This window comes from Perognathus longimembris, chromosome 6 (assembly GCF_023159225.1).
Source record: "Perognathus longimembris pacificus isolate PPM17 chromosome 6, ASM2315922v1, whole genome shotgun sequence".
Classification (NCBI taxonomy): domain Eukaryota; kingdom Metazoa; phylum Chordata; class Mammalia; order Rodentia; family Heteromyidae; genus Perognathus; species Perognathus longimembris.
The window spans coordinates 59,384,079-59,398,458 of record NC_063166.1 but is presented as its reverse complement, the minus strand read 5'-3'; the positions used below and the strand labels follow the sequence as shown (position 1 = coordinate 59,398,458).

Here is a 14,380-nt window from a genome sequence, read left to right as displayed (position 1 = left end):
GTATAACTTTCTGCACAAGTGAGGTTTTTGAAATAATGAATTTTAGATTCATTTCAATAATATGTTGAATGTCCCTCTAGTCTGGATGACTACCAGAATACAGAGGGTCGGGGGGTGGGGCGGAGATTTGTATATATTTCACTGGCTAAGCAGTGAAATGTTCCAAAATATGAAACTTTTTGAACATGTCGAGGTACAAAACATTTTGTATTTTAGAGCATTTTGGATTTTCAGACTAAAGATACTCAACTTATAGCATGTTAATGATGTGTGTGATTATTCCTTGGGAGTCCATACTCACATATTGTAGAAGTAACTTCATAATTTCTAATTTATTTTAAAATCGTTTTACATATATGTCTATATAAATATATATATGTGTATATACATATATATGTTATATGGCAAAAGATTAGCTATTATTGCTTCTAGATGATGGGTATTTGAAGTACTGGGGTTTGGGCAGAATATTTGAAATTTTTCATTATCACAGGATGATAATGGATGAGGATGAAATCATCGTAAAGAAGAATTAAGGGTGACAGGAGGTCTTCCTGGGCCTGCCTTGTGGTTTACAAGGCTTCTCTAAAGGAGAGACATGCAGCTAGTGGGTATCTGCCCAGCCATCCTGATGGCTCAGCAGGCCACATGGAGATACTTCTCCAGGTTCCCCATGCATGCGTGCTCTCAGTAGCCATGAGAGAAGTCCTTCCACGTTGTGCACTGTACCACAGGCTCCCCTTGGCAGCTGAAGAGAGGCTACAAGTGCACTGGAAAACATGAGGCTGGATGGTTTTACAGTAAAATCTCCATAGTGGATATTTGTTCTTAGGCATTATGAACTATGGAACCCAAATAAATGACCACTCCCTTAAAATGAGCATTATTCATCAGAGCACAGTTCTACCTAATACTGATCTAGAGCTGGGTGCCAATTGCTCACACCTATAATCCTAGCTACTCCAGAGGCTAAGATGTGAAGATCACAGTTCTTTGGAGCCAGCCCAGGCCCTAGCAGGAGATCACAATAGCTCAAGAACTATGCCCATATGAACACATATGATGATGCTAAACAAAATGAACTTGAAGTTATGGAAACAAGTGCTATATCACTGTTGTAGTTATTTTCAACATGCCATGTGAAACGGTGCCCTTTTTTTTTTATTCCCTTCCTGTGGTTTTACTCCTGATATCACTGTAAATGATTTCATTACCCTGGATATTGTATATATGTGTGTTGGAACTAGGGAAGGGAAAGGGAATACCAAAATCGAGAGACAAAGGATAAAAAGACAAACCAATGGAACAGCAATACTTACAAAACTATATGGTGTAAACCAACTGTACAACTGATGGGGGAAGAGAGAAATGGGGAGGGGGGAGGCAGGAAAAATGAGGGAGGAGGTAAGTTGGATAAGAAATATACTCACTGCCTTACATATGAAACTCTAACCCCTCTGTACTTCACTTTGACAATAAAGAAAAAACATATATATATGACCCTGTGAGATTCTTATCTCCATTTAACCACCAGAAAACTAGAAGTGGTGCTATGGAGTGGTAGAGCTCTAGCTTTGGGCAAAAAGAACTCAGGGACAGCACCTAGGCCCAGAGTTCAAGCCCCACGACCAACAACAACAAAAACTGATCTAGATGCCTTGCTACTAAGCCAAGGTAGAATCCTTTCAACTCATATTTGACTTTTTTAAGGAGAATGGAAATTTTTGCTTTTCTATTCAAAAAGTGTCAGAAAGTGTTATAAAGCCATTTGCAGAGCCGTATATTTTTGACAGTGTATGAAATAACATAGTAAGAGACTCTAGTTTGCCCTTTTTTCATAAACATTAGTGAATCCCTCTCCCCTTTTTTCCTTAAGAGAATTAATATTCTTTGGTGAGCAACCAGGGTAAGTAGAAGTAAGTTAATGCTGTCATGATTTGGGGTGTTGGTGGGAACCTGAAGGTTGTCTGTAGGATACAGAAGAGTGTGATGGCTCTGTACAAAGTACAGAGACCAAAGGAGGAATGGGAACTGAATGCTTTGAGCCCAGAGAAGATGGACTTGCTGGTACTGGGTAGTCCGTAAGACACTAAGCAATTCTGCAATAGAAATTATTTCTAGAAATGTACATACCTAAAGACTTCTGGTGGAAAGCTGCACAAACAAACCTCTCTTTAATCTCTTTAATTTCAGTCTCTTCCTGTGTCTGAAGTTCCAAATTGAGGAGGACCACAGTAATTAGCAAGAAATAGATATACTTCAGTGTGATTTACAATTGCCTAACAATCTTGGAAGACTATTGCTAAAATATTTTTCAGATAAAAAGATGATCACTTTATGATTTTCATTGGCCTTTTCTCACGAGTTTCCTCCTGATTTCAGTTTTCTGTTATTTAGAACACTAGGTTGCAAGCATTCTGGTGCTCAAGTAGGGAAAGCAAAGGGCAGCCTAAATTCTTTGCCAGATTGCTGCTGAGCTTCAGAAATAGAATTCTGCTTTAGCCCAGGTTTAGTACAAAAATCCCAATGGCCTGTTGAACTCAGTTATGAACAATGATTAGAGTGGAGATAAGAACATAGTCTTTTATTACTGCTTTTTATCTATTGATAAATGAAGTACATCTCCCTAAAGCATTTCAGTTGAGTATGTTTTAACAGCAGTAATTTTCTGTTTATATAGCCATTTAATTTGCCATAAGAGCTGACACAAGTACCTTTTGTGTTTAATCTCTCTCCAAGTTTCTCTTTGAATAATAAAGTTTCATGTGACCAGTGGAGTTTGCACTAAGCAGGTACAAATCTTTTTTTATATATTAAGCTTGCTATTTCTATTGAGATTGTTAGGTTAGGTTGTCCACTGAAACTACTAATAACGAGTTGCCAGTTTAGCAATGATTACTTTTAACATAATTGTAAATTATGTATTATGTATTACTGAGGTGTAGGAGTAGGGAACTTAAGTTTTACTAAACTCAATTCTTCTAGCAATTTCATCAATAAGGCATCAGGAATCTGCCTACTTTCTTTTCTATAGAACATGCCATATTGTGATTTTGTTGTTTAGCAGCCCAAATAGGATTTGGTTATCACTCAAGTGGTATCTCCTGATACCAGACTTCCTGAACAGTGCATTTATGGTCAACTTCACATTTAGCCTCTTCCTAATAATAACAATTTATTGCTGGAGATTTGGTACAGGAAGAAGGTTTGAAGTTTCAAAAGTACCATCTGGATCTAAATCATCTAGAACTGTAGGCCGGCAAAAGCAGAATGAATTAGATATTGCATGTTCATTTTTGTTCATTTCTTTGGAAAACTCATATGTGAAAAATCACTTTAAAGTCTTGCTTATTGTGCATTCCACATTGCAAAGGATTCCTTTCTTTTAACCCTTTCTCCCCTAGGAGCAAGACAAATAAACAGATGTAGAAGTGACTTCCATTCTCTCTTGTAAAGCACACAAAGTAATACTAATGGTTTGAATATTTTGTTTAACATTTTAGCAGAAGAGCCATGTGACTAAAATGCAATCCATTTTTTAATGTGTTGGTAAAAATACTTTTCGTCTCAGTAAATCTGGAGACTGTCCTTTCATACATGTCACTGTTCCTTCACTGTCTGGATGACTAAGGTAATTTGTGCTGTCAGTGCCATCGCTTATTTAGACACAGCATTGTGTCTGTGTTTACTGATGTTCTACATCTTTCTGCAGGGTATCCGAAGGGTACTGAATGTAACACTAAAAGCTTCTTGAATTGCTTCTCGTTATATTGTTTCAGAATAATACTTATTATAGACTGTTGGAGGGAGAAGAGAATTTTATTTCCCTAGAGATGGTCTAGTAGTCCTGGATGGATCATTTCTTCTACCATCAGCCCTTCCAGTTTCATGTGTAAAATGCTATCTTGGAAATTTAGCAACTTCCTTGAGGGTTGTCTTAGCTCTTGGGAATTTTCAGCTCTCTCTCGTGAGCTTTTTGGTTTTGATTGTTCCACCAGATACTTCACTTTGTTGACTGGGAAAATTTTTTCTTGATCTTTTCAAAAAGGTCAGCAACAGATTCATTTAGACCTAGAGGGACGCAGGAAAGGACAAAAGGAGAGAAGAAATTATTAGGCTGGTTCATTATCTGATGTTCTCTTATAATCATGCTAGTCATCTATAATATCTCTACTTGTCATGGACAATATTCACTCCTGTGGACAGATTTTTTTAACTTGATTGTTTATTTGTGTCATTCATTGCTTACTGCCTGTAATTGTAGCTCATTCATCTTTGGGAGCAGCATAATATTTCACTGGGCATATAACTATATCCTCATTTAGAAAATTTCTGTTGATGGATTCTTTATTGGCTCCAGTCTAAGAATACTGAGGAATGATGTTAGGGATACTATATATACATATCTATATATGTGCTTTCTGTTTTTTGTTTTTTGCCAGTCCTGGGGCTTGAACTCAAGGCCTGAGCACTGTTCCTGGCTTCTTTTTTGCTCAAGGATAGCACTCTACCACTTGAGCCACAGTGCCACTTCTGGCTTTTTCTGTATAGGTGGTGCTGAGGAATCGAACCCATAGTTTCATATATGAGAGGCGAGCACTTTACCAGTAGGCTATATTCCCAGCCTCTATGCTTACTTTTTTTTTTTTTTTTGGCCAGTCCTGGGCCTTGGACTCAGGGCCTGAGCACTGTCCCTGGCTTCTTCCCGCTCAAGGCTAGCACTCTGCCACTTGAGCCACAGCACCGCTTCTGGCCGTTTTCTGCATATGTGGTGCTGGGGAATCGAACCTAGGGCCTCCTGTATCCGAGGCAGGCACTCTTGCCACTAGGCTATATCCCCAGCCCATATGCTTACTTTTTTAAGTGTTTTGTAATTTTAAAAAAAAAACATACTGCAGGCTTTACAAATAATGTTTAGATTATACATTCATATTTGTGCTTATTACATTAAGCTTTAGATTCTTAAGTGGGTTTTCAAAGTACCAATTTGTACTCCCAGCAGTATATTTAGAATTCCAATCTCCCTAAATTATTGCTAGAACTCGATGCTCTATCTTTTTCACATAGGTCATTCTGGTGAGTTGAGAATAGGCTTTTGTTGTTATTTTTGTTTGAGGGTAGTAGAGTTTGAACTCAAGGCCTCGTGCTTACTAGGCTGGCACAAAAAAATGCCTACAGCCCTGGTTTTCACTAGTTATTTTATTTTGGGGGACAGGTTAGAGAAGTTGGGTTGGGAACTCTGGAGCTTGGCACTTGGCTTGCTTCCTTGCCTCTAGAGCTTTACCATTTAAGCTGTACCTGCAAACCTATTCTTTGCTAATTATTTTGGGGATAGAATCTCAGACTTTTCTGCCTGATCATGAGCTGTTCTACCATGATCTTCTGGTGTCAGCTTTCCACATAGCTTTCAATGATAGAAATATGTCACTTGTACCAGCTGAGGGCTGAGAATGGGTCTTGCAAGCTTTTCTGCATGGATTATCTCCAAGTTACAGCTCTCCCATTCTTAGCCTTCCAAGTAGCATGAGCCATAAACAGTAGCCATAAACAGTTCTTTTTCTAAGCTAACAAGTAACAATTATCTGGCATGGGCCAAGATCTATCCATCAATTCAGACTAAGTTAAGCATTCACCTGAAAAAACTCTAGTTTCCTTTCATATTAGTCCACCTCACTTACTCTGTTTTGCAGATGAAATGACTGAGCCACTTTGTTGTCAGGCTTCCTGGAAGAGCAAAGGTTGTAATGTTCACTTAAGTAGGGCCTGCTATTGATGCTTTTTTTTTTAAATTCTTTGATTTGTTAAATTATTTAGTGCATATTGTATGGCAGGTACTGGGCTTGTTCACAAACAAACTTGTGAAATCAAAACCCTTTATTTTACAGGCTATGGTTTTCAAATCACAGCCTATTTCCTGAAGAGAGGAATCCACCTTCGCTGCATTGGGAGCTCACAGACTACTGGTAAGAAGCTGTTTTATTGGATCATCAAGTACTTCACACAACAACTTGCCCTGGAGAAGGGGGATGCAAATTAAGGAAGGAGGATCCATTCTTGCTTTATTGCCCTCATGTGATTGAGCATTTGTGATTTTATTCCCTAACTAATATTATGTTTGCCACCTCTCTGAGACCAGAGAACTGAACCACACTTAGGCTTTTCTGGTGCATCTCAGCACTTTGATTTGCGTTTCCAGAATATTTGGGCTTAATCTTAAATTCTGGCTCACTTCATCAAGTGTTGATGTACACCAAGGCCCTGGGACACAGAGCAAGTGTGTCTACAAGAAAGCACTGCCCAGGTACAGAACCACGAGAGCTTTTTCTAGATATATGGCAAGGCTAGTTCCCACACTTCACTTCCACAAATCGAGATGTCTACTAACAAAGTGACATCAGATATTTCCAGGCTACAGCAATAAAGTCGGAGGTAAAAACTATTTTCTGGCCGCAGCCACCGGTGAATGATCTGGGCCGCCGCGGGCGGCCCCGGCTAGCGGCCACCAGCTACTTCTGCGGCTGCCCACGGGAGCGAAGGTTGCCGGGCTCGTGTTGTCCTCCCCTCTGCCCCCTCCGGAGGGGCGAGAGGGCACCGCAGCTGTGGCAGACATACACTTTCAGGAAATGGCCTCTAAATCTTGGCTGAATTTTTTAACCTTCCTCTGTGGATCAGCAATAGGATTTTTTTTATGTTCTCAGTTATTTAGTATTTTGTTGGGTGAACGGGATGACACTCAACCTAATATTCTTCATAATGATCCTCATGCTAGACATTCAGATGATACTGGACAGAATCATCTAGAAGGTCAAATGAACTTCAATGCAAATTCTAGCCAACATAAAGATGAAAACACAGACATCGTTGAAAACCTCTATCAGAAAGTTAAAATTCTTTGTTGGGTTATGACAGGCCCTCAAAATCTAGAGAAAAAGGCCAAACACGTCAAAGCCACATGGGCCCAGCGATGTAATAAAGTGTTATTTATGAGTTCAGAAGAAAATAAAGACTTCCCTACTGTGGGATTAAAAACCAAAGAAGGCAGAGATCAGCTGTATTGGAAAACAATTAAAGCTTTTCAGTATGTTCATGACCATTATTTAGAAGATGCTGATTGGTTTATGAAAGCTGATGATGATACATATGTGATACTAGACAACTTAAGATGGCTTCTTTCAAAACGTGACCCTGAACAACCCATTTATTTTGGAAGAAGATTTAAGCCCTATGTGAAGCAAGGTTACATGAGTGGAGGAGCTGGGTATGTACTAAGCAAAGAATCCTTGAAGAGATTTGTTGATGCATTTAAAACAGAGAAATGTACACACAGTTCCTCAATCGAAGACTTAGCACTGGGAAAATGCATGGAAATTATAAATGTAGAAGCTGGAGATTCCAGAGATACCACTGGAAAAGAAACTTTTCATCCCTTTGTACCAGAGCACCACTTAATCAAAGGTTTTCTATCCAGAACTTTTTGGTACTGGAATTACAACTATTATCCTGCTATAGAGGGTCCTGGTTGCTGTTCCGATCTTGCAGTTTCTTTTCACTATGTTGATTCCACAACTATGTATGAATTAGAATACCTCGTTTATCATCTTCGTCCATATGGTTATTTATATAGATATCAACCTGCCTTACCTGAGAATATTCTAAAGGAAATAAGTCAATTAAACAAGAATTAAGATCCGAAAGTAAAATTAGGAAACCGTTAAAAAAAATAAACAATGAATCCAGGTAAAATGGTCTAGCATTGCACTGAAGAAGGACTTTGCTGCATTTCTGACATAAAACCCTGAAATCCCAGTGAGGAAATCATTCTTCTAACTGAAAATTCCATTTAGAAATCTTTCAAATGAATGACTGCAAACTGAAGCTTTAAGTGAGCTGTGAAGTCTGTTAAAATGTGTTTTGATACAGTAATATATAAATATATATGTGAAAAAAACTTGTGTTTCTAAAATGGTAACAGATAGAAAGACCAGAAAAGAGATTTTTTTTGCCTATTCCCAACCATGTGTATTATTGTCACTGAGAAACTAAAACATTTAAATTTGCTATACCTGCACTGCATCATGGCAGTAATACCCAATGCTAAACAGATCTGCCTTAAAGAAATTTTTAGAAGGAAATATTGTTACTCAATATTATTTGTAAGTTCATTTGCAATGTGATATAAATGAATGGGCCACACACACACTTATCTAATTAAATTTTTTCTGTGGTTATTTGTAATTGGCAGTATTTCTTCAAGAAGAAGGTAGATAGAGTAAGAATAGCACTTTTCTACAGTGCATTAATAATAACACATTTTGAAGTTCTCATGGGACCTGATATATACTTGGTTCTCATTAATCCTTTTACCAAGTTCCTGTTGTCTCTTTTTTCACTGTTAACCACTCTTAAATATCATTCTCCACTACTAGTATTTATTTACTCAACGCTATAATAGCATTCTATAAACATGCATTTTCAAATACTTTGTTTTTCAGCTTTACCCATTGTTAATTATGGGTACTTAATAAATAGTAAATTTAATGCTATTTTGGCATGCTTTTCTTCTGTCATTGCCACTCTCAGGAATTACTAAGTGACATTGTTAATTGATTATTTAAACCTCTATCCAACTACATAATTGTTATTCCTTTCATTCTCTTTCTGCTCATAAATGAGAACTTGTTTGTGCCTTTCATAACTTGTTTTAAAATTGAGTTTTAGGTCTGAGGTGGCTGTTATGCTGGCAAAATGTTTCAAATGTATATTTTGACCAGAGTTGATTAAAACCACTAGAAAATGTTATTTTCCAAATGTTATTAAAATGTTACTTTAAAAAAGTAAATGCTTAATTTATTAATAATAACCTGGAATTTGATGCTGACTTACTATTTGGGGTAATTGCCTTGCCAATGATAATTCTAACAAAAAAGACAACTTATTCAAGTCTGCTGTCAAACATATATTTACAAATATTCTAGTTTTAGTTATTTTCTGTTTAAAGAGTTTCTAGTGGGTAGGGAAAAATATTTAACTTTTGTTGTCTTCAGCAATACTGAGTGTCTAACAATATTTATCAGAATGTTTTACAGATTTTCTATATTTTAGATGCAGCATATAGTTTGCATTTCTTATGATAATTTTACGTACTTGGTATACGATTGATTCCATGCTTGGATAAATAACTTACATTTGTTGTGCCAAAACATATCAAAAGCCTTGACTTCTTTGGATAGTGTATTTTTGAGGATGCTCATTTCAATGGTTAATTATGGTTCCCTCTGTCCATATAGTGAAAACACCAATTTACCTATTAAAATTGTTCTTTGTTGTTTTCAAAAAAAACAAACCAAAACTATTTTCTGAGTAGATCTGAGCATTGAACAGAGAATTCAGCCTAACTTTCTTGGGTAATGAGTGTGTATATGTGCTCACACATGCACATGTGTGTGCTCCTGTTTAAATTTAACTGGATAGAATGTTTTTTTTGTAGAATCTTCACAATTATCTTGCGCTTTCTTAACTCTTTAAGTGTTGCTCAAATATATTACTGTCTTAATAGGATCTTCTGTTCACCTTAGTAAAATAAGTTAGCTAACCTAGACACTGACACAGTTCAACCTAGCTACTGTTTCTGGTAGGGACTGTTTTTGCTCAGATCTTTACTTAAATTTCAGTACAATTGGGTTGTGCGCTAAACAGAGCAGACAAAGCTTTCTGATAATACATAATGTTCTCGCTGGGTACCCCAGCTCATGACTATAATCCTATCCACTCAGGAGACTGAGATCTGAGGATCAGCTGGGGAAAACTGTTATCTCCAATTAACCTGCAAAACACCAGGACTAGAGGTATGGCTCTAGTGGGGGAAGACCAGCAATGAGAAAAAAAAAAAAAAAGAATAAGAGTACAAATCCCTGAGTTCAAGTCCCAGTACTGACAATAGACAAACAGATAGTTTTTTAAAAATATATGACATTCTTATTTTTCATAGGAAGAATTATAAAACAGAAGATTTGTTTGATGGAACTGGTCATTCTAATTCTGATTTAGTAAAGAACATTTTATATGTTAGCATTTCATATGTTTGTTTTAGGGGAAAGGACAAATAATAAATTATGTAGCTTAGTTTTCCTTTCCATAATACCATAAACAGATTACTTCCTACATCTGTCAAAAATATCGTTTCAGAACTGATGAGTAAGGGCTCAGGATACCACATGAGCGGTAGAGTACTTGACCAGCATGCATTGTGCAGAATGCCCTGGGTTCAATCACCAATACTGGAAAAGAAAACAAAAAAACTATTGAATACATATCAACTACTTTGATAATTCTGACTTTTCAAAGGCCTAAGCCAACTGTAATATCCATATGGGGTAGGAGTTTTAAACACATCTAGACCACCAATTGAAATCAATGTCTTTCTATAAGAAAGGGACTAGTTAAAAGTAAGGCCCAAACAATAGATTTGTGTGTAGAGGGCTATTAATGTCTATACATCCATGTTGGCATTAACGAGCCATGGCAAACTTTTTTGAGCAGGAGTAACGCTCAGTCACCCCTTAGAAAAGAGAGGGGACTGCCAAAAAGCAGTAGTCTGGTGGCTGAGAAGAGAGCCATCACTGGAATATAGACTCAACCTTTTTGTGCATTTAAATTTAGCCAAGTGGTATAAAGTGTTAAATGTGTTTAAATTGTGTATCTGCGTAATTGACACCTTGGGGCTTGGCATCTCAGTATACCAAATGTGCAATCTCTGTAAAAGGTTTTACTTGGCTAATTTTTAACATCCATCTTTTAAAAAATCATTTACATCTAAGAGGGAAGTTTTGTTTCTTAGAAAAATGTCTACATCTGTTATAAACATGGTATATGTGTATTACAAAAGTACTCAAATCAAGACAGCAAATATTAATAAAGGAGGGGGAGTACCCTACCCACTCATTCAGGAGAGATACTAGCATCAGCTGTACATCACTCCAGACATTGCCCCAGGGCTTGGCAGATGGATGGGTGGAGGGAGGGGAGGGAGGGAGGGTTGGACAGGTGGATGGATGGACGGATGAATGGATGGACGGACAGAACAAAGGAAAGATTGGGGGGCATTACCATTTTGTTTTCTTCATTGACTATGAGGGAGCTCTGTTGTATGAGTCACTCATCTTTCCCCACAGGAAGTCAGTGGCTTTTCTATGAAAAGTGGCAGTAGCAGGTTACTTGGATTTGGAGTGGCTGTATCATCCCTACAATTGTATGTTTAACCACCCGTAGTAGAATTCCTAAGAAAAACAACTGTGTTCACACCCTATTCGGCTTGGAAAGTTGCCCTAGTCCAGTGTGAGGGATCTCTTTTAAGACCAGCTGACCAGGAAGATGATAAGTAAATAACTAGAAAAAACATGGATGAGTCATATTTTTAAATGTTTATATCATATTCTTTCTCTTTTCTAGAAATCTGTACACTCGCTAAAAAATATTGGTACTACTTCCTAAATTTGTGTACCCAACAGAAAACTGAAAATGGACACAGGGAAAGCTACCAAAGCCTTGCCTGGGGGCTCCATGTGCTCTAATTGTCCAGGGCTCAGGTGGACCAATCTGTATCTCCTTCAGCTTTCCCTCAGGCATTGTGCTTTCCTTGCCCTTTGGATGGAAATTGTGGAAAGAGAAGGGAAAAGAGACACGCATCTGATATACAAAATGGGAACAAACATTTCAGTGCTCATAGTTGGATATGGGGGGTGTGTGTGATGCCTTCAGTAACTTGATTTTCTTTATTTTGTACAGATCTCCAAGTATTCCCTGACAGATTCGTGGTCTGTGTTAGTGAGCTTGCTCATAGTCGTGACATCTTGGCAAATCAGAATCAAGAATTGGTATGTATGAAAAAATTCTGTAAGCAAATAAATCTACTTAAATGCTAAGTTACTGCAAAAAAAAAATCTTTTGGTATCATTCCTCTGTTGCACTGAATGCATGATTAAGGGACAAATTGAGTGATACTAATTTATGTGCTGAGGGCTTTTTTTTTTCTTTTTCCTGTAGAACTCAAGTATTTAGCTTGATGAACAGTATCTTTTCACTATCAATTTTAACTGAGAAAGCAAGAAATATCTCACAAAAGCCTTAATGATGCTTATGATAGTATTTAAGTGAAATGAAGCAAAATCTGCATGTTTGCACTGGAGGTTTTCATTGGGGTCAGTGGCTTCTGAATTTTATTCCATGGTGAATCACCAGTGTTTTCATGAGAACTAGTACTTCTCCCCAGTGTATTATTCCAGAGCTGATAGAGTTCATTCCTCCTCTCTCTTTTCTCATGCTAAGTCTTAGCTACATCGAGGCCTATTTCTGCTTCAATGGAGTTCTCTACTTAGACAAATAAATACTGAAAACTTAACTTACAATATTGTAGCTGACAGAGGTGGTTTTTTATGCTTAAATGAGTACTTCACAGCCCCCTGGCTATGTGTCTGTGTATGCATGTGTGTCTTGCTGTAGTCACAACCCAACCTATTTAATTATACTCTGCTCAAACACTTTTTTGTTCTTTTGGACATACAACTTAAAAACTTTTTTTTTTTTTGCCAGTCCTGGGCCTTGGACTCAGGGCCTGAGCACTGTCCCTGGCTTCTCTTTGCTCAAGGCTAGCACTCTGCCACTTGAGCCACAGCACCACCTCTAGCCGTTTTCTACATATATGGTGCTGGGGAATCGAACCCAGGGCTTCATGTATACGAAGCAAGCACTCTTGCCACTAGGCCATATTCCCAGCCCAACTTAAAACTTTTAACATGCAGAAATTTAAAATCCATCAGACATGAATCTGGCTATGAAGTATAGCATGATTATTATACTTTTAAAATAATTTATGAGAATATTAGATTATCCCTGGTATTTATTATTTTTAAACCCATATGATATTTCAAGTTTGGCCTACATAGTCTAAAACTAGCTTATCACATCTTAAATACATAAGAAGAGTGTTTTAGGGGCTTTAAGAGAGAATAAAGGCCCAGGAAATGGAAAGAGTGAAGAATTCTTATTTAGATTCCTTTCTTTTGAGCAAGAGATGTCTTTGGAATAGCTAGTGTGACCCCTTATATTTCCTCTTTTCCATCCTCTAAATGTGTGTATTTTAAAGGAAATAAATGAAGTGAATTTGGTAAAAATTACTGAAAGTTTATTCTTTGAAATAGTCCCAGGATGTTAAATTATCTTAAATTAATAAATACTAAAGTGGTAATGCTATTGGCATATGATTTTATTATCATGTCACTTAACTGGCTTTCAGAACAAGGAAGAAATTGATCTATGGTTTAAGAAAACAATAATTTAACTGCACCAGAATGTATTATTGCTTTCAGATGTGATACAGGGAAATTAGATATCATGTCTGATATGTAATGTTAATACTTGGTATCTTAAATTATTAAGGGAGAATTAAAACATCTCAATATAAATGAAATGCTATCCCCTTTAGGGGCCCTGGTATTTATACAGATGTAAGTTTTCTGTAACTGCTGTTATATAAATCCTTTAATATAGGGCACTTTTTATCTATTGAGAATTTTCATTCTGAGAAGTGTATGTTTTCTACATGAGGGAGCTTAGTTTCCTTATCTTTACAATGTTCTGATTTCTAGTGATAACACAAGTTAACCGTGTCAGTGCATCAGAAAAATGCCATTTACATCATGAAGCTCTTTCATTGTTTTAAGTGGTTCTTTTTGGTTGTCTTCACTGACCCCTTTTGCACATTTCTGACCTATATACATGTTCCCCAAACCACAAGTCAAGAAACAGAACAAATTTTCTACTCAGAGCCATCACCAGAGGCAAGCTGAGATCACCCGTCTGCCTCACTTGCTATCCTGAGCACCCCACAGGCCTGGTGTCTTCCACATCCTCAGGCTTGTCACTAGGAGCTGTGAAATATCCAGATCAAGTAAAAAGCCTTCTGCAAGTTCCCTCTCAAGCCAACTGTGGGGTCCTTCTACCACACGTGTCTCAGAGCTTTAACCTCATTGATATTTAACCTCTACAGAGTCCTACTGTCTCAGCTACAATAAGGATCAATAACCAGTCCCTCCCTCCCAGCACTGCCTTCTGCCTGAGAGGCTCAATGCCAGTGATCAAATTCCCTTGAGATTCTTCGAACTTCCTTCAAGCCTGGAATTCTTTTATCCATTTATATTGCTATTTTTCAAAAGACAGAATCCATTCCATTTTCTGTTGCACATGATTCTCAAGGAATGTCTAACTGGGCAAGGCCTGGGAACTTGGCTCCCTGAGTAGCTATATTGGCAATAAACCTCAGTTGTTTTCCTATCATTGTTCATGTAACTCATATATGCCCACAGAAGTGATGGGGGAATGAGCT

The 14,380-nt window shown here is 37.5% G+C and overlaps 2 protein-coding genes across 2 annotated transcripts in view; both read left to right on the top strand.

Moving 5' to 3' along the window:
• Window positions 1-14,380, top strand: part of LOC125353258 (SLX4 interacting protein) — a 69,524-nt gene that overhangs the window by 36,998 nt on the left and 18,146 nt on the right. Inside the window, 2 exon segments of the mRNA XM_048348799.1 lie at window positions 5,886-5,963; window positions 11,785-11,873. Of these exon segments, the coding sequence (XP_048204756.1) occupies window positions 5,886-5,963; window positions 11,785-11,873 (167 nt within the window).
• Window positions 6,603-8,435, top strand: LOC125353259 (glycoprotein-N-acetylgalactosamine 3-beta-galactosyltransferase 1-like). Its single transcript, XM_048348800.1, has one exon. It carries the CDS (start codon window positions 6,624-6,626, stop codon window positions 7,683-7,685), a length of 1,062 nt encoding a protein of 353 aa, XP_048204757.1. The 5' UTR covers window positions 6,603-6,623; the 3' UTR covers window positions 7,686-8,435.